The sequence below is a fragment of the Caenorhabditis elegans genome, chromosome X (genome assembly GCF_000002985.6).
Source record: "Caenorhabditis elegans chromosome X".
Lineage (NCBI taxonomy): Eukaryota > Metazoa > Nematoda > Chromadorea > Rhabditida > Rhabditidae > Caenorhabditis > Caenorhabditis elegans.
In genome coordinates, this window is record NC_003284.9 from 14,593,714 (window position 1) to 14,601,277 (window position 7,564).

At 33.1% G+C, this 7,564-nt stretch overlaps 2 protein-coding genes and 1 non-coding gene across 3 annotated transcripts; 1 reads left to right on the plus strand and 2 right to left on the minus strand.

Moving 5' to 3' along the window:
• Window positions 1-1,226: 1,226 nt before the first annotated feature.
• C44H4.9 lies at window positions 1,227-1,372 on the minus strand. Its single transcript, NR_072550.1, has one exon. It is a non-coding gene; the product is annotated as an Unclassified non-coding RNA C44H4.9 (non-coding RNA).
• A 39-nt stretch (window positions 1,373-1,411) lies between these two features.
• Window positions 1,412-2,652, plus strand: C44H4.8 (uncharacterized protein). The gene is made up of 3 exons (NM_171802.6): window positions 1,412-1,503; window positions 1,563-1,678; window positions 1,729-2,652. The coding sequence occupies exons 1-3, from the start codon at window positions 1,435-1,437 to the stop codon at window positions 1,811-1,813; spliced, it is 270 nt and encodes an 89-aa protein (NP_741931.1). The 5' UTR covers window positions 1,412-1,434; the 3' UTR covers window positions 1,814-2,652.
• On the minus strand, window positions 2,546-5,632 carry C44H4.6 (Protein kinase domain-containing protein). Its single transcript, NM_078028.3, has 7 exons — window positions 5,323-5,632; window positions 4,999-5,100; window positions 4,691-4,765; window positions 4,290-4,635; window positions 4,147-4,244; window positions 4,005-4,100; window positions 2,546-3,026 (listed from the first exon to the last, which is right to left on the minus strand). Exons 1-7 carry the CDS (start codon window positions 5,443-5,445, stop codon window positions 2,763-2,765), a joined length of 1,104 nt encoding a protein of 367 aa, NP_510429.1. The 5' UTR covers window positions 5,446-5,632; the 3' UTR covers window positions 2,546-2,762.
• Window positions 5,633-7,564: the final 1,932 nt, after the last annotated feature.

Consider the following 7,564-nt stretch of genomic DNA (forward strand, 5'->3'; position numbering starts at 1 on the left):
TGATCATCTCTCAAGAATAAAGAGAATGCATCGTTGCTTCTGAATTTATTGTTTCCTCAATTTTCGGTGGTGGTAGAAATTCCAAATTCAGATATCCTTCACATTTTTTTTCTAATTTATTTATCGAAACGACATGTTGAAATGACTGAAGAATTTATTTGGGTTGCGCGCCAGAGACCTTCTCAGTATGAACCAACATTTTCATAAATTTGTGGTGTGCGGTGCTTATTAAAAAATGTGCACCAATCTGGTTCAAAATATGCTTAATAAACAGAGAAAACCTTATTAACCCCAAATAAAGGAGATAATCAATGACCACTTTATAAGAGAGCTGAGAGATACATAGATGATGAAATTTTTAGTCGAGAAACATCTTTTCATTTATTAACTCAATACTGGACTAGAAAGGTTGCCGGCTACTTGTGTATTACATAAATTCCTGCATTTTCGAACTAATTTTTGGTTATGAATAAAATACAAATGTATATACTTAAAGGTGGTGTAGTCGAATTTTTTTTAATTGTTTTATTAGACTCAAAATTGTCTGAAAATACCGAATTTCATAATGAAACTTTTTTGAAAACTTCTCAAAAAATAGTTAAAAATGGCCTAAAATTAGTTAAAATTTGAAAAAATTTGAAGACAACTTGTCAATGTCGCAGCGGCTGGAAACAATACATAAGTCGATGGACGGCGAGATAGAGGTTTTTAAATTTTTTTACCAAATCTCGTCGTCCATCGAATTTAAAATACCAAAATGAAATTGAAAACACAGGATAATTAAATTGTATACTCAAAACCTGACGGTGATTTAAAAAAAAATTGTTTCCAGCCGCTGCGATATTGAAAAGTCGGTCAAATTTCAAATTTTAACTAATTTTAGGCCAACTTTTGAGCCGTCATAACTTTTTTTTTTGAGAAGTTTTCAAGAAGTTTCAATATGAAATTCGGTGTTTTCAGACAATTTTGAGTCTAATAAAACAATAAAAAAATTCGACTACAATTTTCTGAAGGTGTGTTTAATTTTAATATATAGAATATTGGCTTTCCTTTGAATTATCCCTTGAATTTGTTGTGAGAATCTTGAGCTACCTTTCTGAAAACAATAATTTCTTGGAACCATGATCCTTGTTCTCCAAACCTGAAACATTGTCTAAATTGGGCAAGCTTTTCATTTTCGTTTGGCTCATTTTCTTTTTTCTCGTGTTGAATTTTCACTTTCCATGCATTTAAAATCACTCCTCCACTCGTTGCCGCAGTACTCGGAAGGCACTCCCCCCCCCCCCCTCCCGTGAGCAGATCGTTTTTCAGTTTGTTTGCTCAGTAGCTGTTCTTCTTGCCAGCAGCGCTGCCGTGTTTTCTTCAGAGCCCCCGTTTTCTTCTTTCCCTTCTACTCTATCTTCTCATTTCCAGAAATTCAAAACCGTCAGCAAAATGGACTCGGCAACGCCGATCTCGCATGAAATGCAGATTCTAGACGGTCTGATTGAGCCACATTTACAGGTTTGTGTCTTTTTCCTTTTTGTTTTTAAAAGTCTGTAAATGAGAATCTAATTTTTCAGGAAGGGAAAAGCCATTGGCCTACATGGGCAATGATTCTTGTCGTTGTTTGCATTATATTGTCCCTTCTCGCGTTTTTCCTCGGGAATTTCATAACCAAAAAGACAACGTCTGTCAGGTAACCACACCACTACTGATAATCAAATTCAAGTGAACCCCACATTTCAGGAAAAGCACAACTCGTCCCGATGGCAAAGAGCGCGAAAGGAAATGGGGCGCCGGATTTTCAGGCGGATTGTGGGCGGCTGCTTAATTCGATTATAACAACAAAAAAAGTGTGTGCGTCTGTGCTTCCCTGAAATTTATCGCTTCCCATCTCCCACCAATGTTTTTTTTTCGTTTAATTTTGCAAGTTATCGGGTTAGCCTATATGGCAGAAAAGACTGAAAATGCTTTCTAAACAGATAAAAATCACATTTCTTCAATGAATTAAAGACCTAAAGTTGGATTTCTGTTCTCTGGAAAGCAAGTCCTAAATTTGAAATTTAGGGATCATTTTTTTGTCAGTGTGTAATTGTAAAATTTTTTAATGGTTGAAGTAGCGAATTTTAAATTTTGAAGTGTCTAAAATATATAAAAATAAGATGTAGCCTAAAATTTGACGAACTGCTCGTGACAATTTTAATTTAATAATTTCTCATTTTTTATGGTTTATTTTAAATTTTGATTTAGGCCATAATTTTGGGCAACAAGTGCAAAAACAATATCAAATTTGCTGTAAAAAGCCTAAGTTAACAAAAAACATGTAAAACTATAAAACTGTTAAGTTAAACATCTGTTTGCGGACTTTGAGGCAAAACTAAATTCTTTCGTTTTTTATGACTTTTGCGGCTACTGAAAAAATTTGCTCTTCTACTTATAAAATGTAATTATTTAAACTTTTGAACTTAGAACACGCACACCTAATTTATTAAAATATGATTTTTCAAATATCGCAGCTATCTTCATCATTTCATTCAAGTTTTCAAAAAAATATCTGAACTGAAATCAAACATCTCTTTATTTGTCTCTCAATTTTTGTTATTATTTATTTCTCTCTGATACACTTGATTGTTATCAATATATACAAATGTATGAACATTGTCTACAAAATTGCCTACATTTTTATACAAAAAGCGGTAAAGCTTTCTTACAAAAAGTTTGAAAAAAAAACGCTTAAAAATTAAAGAGGGCAAATATTAATAAACAAAGTAATTAACTTCTCACAAGCACTCAACTTTGTCGCCTTCCTCACTCCGGGGGAAAATGTCCTTAATTATCTCGTGGTTGGCAATGTACTCTCTCTCGAGCCAATCGAAAAGTGGCGGGATCGGAGCACCGCTGGGCAGCTTGTAGTGGGGGTCTCTCAGATCATCGAAGTATGGAAGAGTCAGAGCCTCGTATGGTTTTATACGAAGTTTCGGATCCATTTTCATCAAACTGTTGAGCAACTCGAGGGTGGATAAGGAAAGTTTTCTTCCAATGAACTGAAAAGAAGAGTATATTGTTGAAAATCCGGATTTGTATATATTACTCTGAGTTCGTACAAAAATGTCATGCAACGTAATGTCTTTCAAGCAACCAGCGCCTGCCTACAGAGGTGCTCACGACAAATTGCGTTTTTATTAATTGATCTCAAATTTCATCAATAAATTATTTTTTAAAAAAAGTGAAAAATGATGGAAAAAAAATTCCGCTGTGTACGTACACTTAAAGTTGCCTACTTAAAGAAAACTTTTAATTGCTAGATTTTAAAAGTTGACAAAACTGTTCGCTTTTCAGAATGTATTCAATTTTTCAAAATTTACCTATCGACGATTTGAGTTTTTTTTTTTTGAATATTCATTTATTTCTGTTACTTTTCTTGGCTTTTATATTTAAAAAATAATGCCAACCGTAATTGTCAACCAAACAAAGTTTAAATTTGTTTTATACACAAAGACCGCTTTTTAGAATTTAGAATCTCAGACATTGTTACCCGTCCAACATTTTACACAAAATTAACTGAACCTGGTTATTCGGGAAATTCAAAATTTACTACAATTTTTTCAGCATCCAATTTGAGCTTAATACTCTTTTTTTAGTCCAACTCTTCAAAAGTATCTCGTCTAGACTACTAACATTTCGAAAGTCACAAAATTTGACTATTTATGACTATGATTTATTTCCTGTTTGTTTTTAAAATTTTTGACATAAAACCTAAAACCCAACACCACTGGGAATTAAGTACACACTTTTGAAGATACTGACGGGTAAAAGTTCAATTTTTATTCTAAGAAAAACTAGGTTCTGGGAGTTCGAGCACCTCAGGGAAAATAAGAGAAAAACCATTTGCTCGGCATTCAGAGGCAACTTCCTGCCACACTTTGGCAACTTATTTTAGTGGCACTAAATAAGTTGCCAAAGTGTGGCAGGAAGTTGCCTTCGAATGCCGAGTGAATGTTTTTTTGAAGGAAAAAAGTTACTTTCTGAATTCCAACTCCGGTTATTGTATCGTATGGAATATGAACATATTCGTAGTTCCATTTAGCCATGTCTTCTTTTGAAGGAGTACCGAATGCCTGAAAATTTCAGGTTTTTTTAGAGGACTATAGTGCAATTTGTCACTTTGATTTGCAGCGCTAGAATATCAACTGCCGAGTCCGCCAGGAATATTGGAGAGTTGTGGAGTAACTCGCCAACTACAGTGCCAACTGACCATGTGTCTGAAAATTAAATTTTCTATTTAAAATGCCCAACTTCACAAATACCTATTGAGGTATCATAGTTTTTTGAGCCAAATATGAGTTCCGGAGCACGATAATATCTTGAGCAAATGTACGTAATGTTCGGCTCATTCTTCTCCAAACGTTTTGCAGATCCAAAATCACAAATTTTAAGTATCCCATTTGACTCATCAACGAGCAGATTTTTTGGCTTTATATCACGATGAACAATATTGTGGAGATGAAGAAAACCGATTCCCCGAAGTAGTTGGAACATATAAAGCTTGATAGAATAGGCTGGCATTTGTTTGTCATTATGAGCAAATTGACGATGGACATATGCCAAATCTTTTGGCATAAATTCCATCACGAAGTTTAGGCAATTTTCTTGCTGGAATTCTCATCATTTGTAAGCTCAAATTTGTGAGCTTAATCAAAAAAGTTACCTGCATAACGTAATAATACAGAAGTCGTATAATATTGGGATGGTCCATTTCGTGCATGATGGTAAGTTCTCGACTCTGTAAATAAAACAAAAAAATTATGTACAACTACGGAAATGAGTCTAAAATAAAGTTAAAGTTAAGTGTGAATATTTTAAAAAAGTTCTTAAAATTAATTTCTGGTGGCTCAGAAATTCAAAATCTCAATTTTTGATAGTAAATTTATCAACTGAAAAATGTTTCAGTAGGTTTTTTTTTCGTTTCTTAAGGTCATTTTGTGTATCTTGAAGTAATAAAAAATGAAAATAAACCTTGAATCGATCGTCAACTTTGATTTTCTTAATTGCAATTGGCTCGTCGTTCTCGCGGAGCACAGCCTTGTAAACAGCACCAAAGGAACCGGTTCCGATTAACTGAAATGAATATTGTTCCCAGTGTATGAATGTTTTCATATTTCAGAACGTGTTGCTGGCAACAATTCTGGGGCTTCAAAAATTGTTCTGTTTAGTTTTAGTTTTTTTTTTAATATTTTTAAATATTTTTTCTACTAGTTTAAAACCTTTTTTAACTTAATCTTACAGGTAAAAAACATTTCAGAGTTTTCCAATAAGCTAAGAAAATTAAAATAAACTTACTTGTAAATTTGTAAACTGAATTTCCACTTCTCGATCTAATTTACTTCCGGTTCCTCTTTTGGCCATGACGGTATGAAAAGTCACGTGCTCCGAAAATGCAGTTGATCGACGCATTCTGTTCATTTTTGAAAAAATTGTAAAATAATGAAAAGCGAATGGAATAGTTTAAAAATGACTTGTTTTTTTTTTTAACTTTAAAAACATGCATCGGATTTTGGGATCCTAGCCATTGTTATGGTTTTGGTTTCCGGGTTGGGGAATATTTAGTTGGTTTTACGCCTTTCTTCAAGAATCTGGATTTCAGAAACGCCATAAACAAGATAGACTCTGTGCGAATCGGGCAAAGAAAAATAGCCCGCAGGGAAAACCGTCCGAAAAAAGATGCTTACCAGAAATAATCTCAAGTTCAAAACATAAAAAGATGCATGGCGCTCGGAGAAAACGCAAACATGCACAGAGCTAATAGCTGTCCTGGTTTTGAGCAAAAAATAAAGAAAACGGATATTCAAATTTCTTAAAATCTAGTGGAAAAAAGACAAGCTTTGGAGGCTCAATTCTTTTTTAATGCAAGAAGCTTTGAAACCAATTGGTTTTTCTCAATAAAAAATTATGCTTTTCGTGTATGTATTTTCAAGAAAAATTTCTAAAACTTTGGCATGATGAGCCAGTTAGCAGTGAAATTGACATATTGATAATCCTACATATAACACTCACTAGAGAGCCTTTCTCGTTGTCCAGAATGCCCAGAATTAGTTGAATCAGTTATTTTCTCAAAGCTAGTGCTATGGATATTTTTTGCAAAAATTTATATGTGTAGAATTGTGAAAAAGATAACGGAGTTTTTTGTAATGGTTGAAATGTTTTTGTTGATAGTTTTTGGCTTCTGGTAAGAGTATTTAAGCCAATAAGTTTTGCGGATAAATCCCCCAATCACGGTAAAAATTGAATACTAAAAAGTTCAACAATCGAAAATTTCAACTCATTATGCATATATTGTTTTTTGATAAAACTTAGTTTTAAACTCAAAATTTATAGTTTCATATGAAGTTTGAACAGAAAGCTAGAAACTAAAATGTTACAGGATCTATCAACAATTTGTATTGGTTTTCTCTAAAATGAAGAGTCGGGTTTCTTTTTTTTTCTAACAAAAGACTCCTCCGAAAAATAGGGAAAAAAAACCACGCTCAATTATTCAAAAACGTGAGGGAAAAGGGTAAGAAGACAATAAAAGTGACGATTGGTAAGAGTGATCTTGTGAAAAGTTTGTAGTAATAACTAACCCTTCGAGAACTTTGATGCAATGCCGAGATGTCTCGGATGACCGGAACATTTTTCTTCGATGTTTGTGAGTATCAGTAAATTCAAAAATGCAAGAGCTTTCGATTTGATGTCGAAAATGTGGTATCCAGAAAAACTTTGATCATATGAAACAAGAAATCACATTTTAACCGGATTTGTATTTTCCTTTTTTATAGACTCAAAAACTCAAAGCTGCTGTCAAATTTTACTGATTAAATTGAATTTACACGACAAGTCTGGCGAGACAAAAACAAAAGATGTTCCGTGGTTTCAACTGGAAAGAACTTTATTGGGAAAAAACCGCACGAAGAAAAAAAAATGTTTGAAGAAGAAGGGAGAGCTAGTACTTGAGAATAGGAAAATTATGACTTGTCGTTCTAGTATTGGAACAAACTCAATACATTCTCAGAAGTGGTATTTTGAAAAACGGATGTAACACAGAAACGTGATTTATTAAAATTGACGGTGATGAACAGAATAGGCAATTATCATTGTTTTAAAATCGCACCAAAAAATTAAATTCTGATATTGAAGAGTCTTTGTTGTTTTTTAATAATAATTGTGTTTGATTCAAAATATTTTAACACAATTTCAATTCACATACTTTTTCAAAGCCTACAAAGATTTTGATTTCATAGTGATGAATTTGATTATCTTGAGCCGAAGGTGATTAAATGAATTGAACCGGGCTCTGTTTTTGACAGATGGTCTCAATTGTTTTAACAACCATAATTTAAAATTTGACTCTCGAGATGTCGGCCGCTATATTTCTAGTCATGCTGTTTATGACAAATTGAACTTTATAAAAATAAATAGACATATTTATAAGCGATTTTTTTCAGTTTAACTTTTTTCAATAGCATTTCTTGTTTCGCAGGCCATTAAAAAAAATAACAAAATTGACAGAAAAGGGAATTTCTTTCTGACCAGCTCTCTATGTATA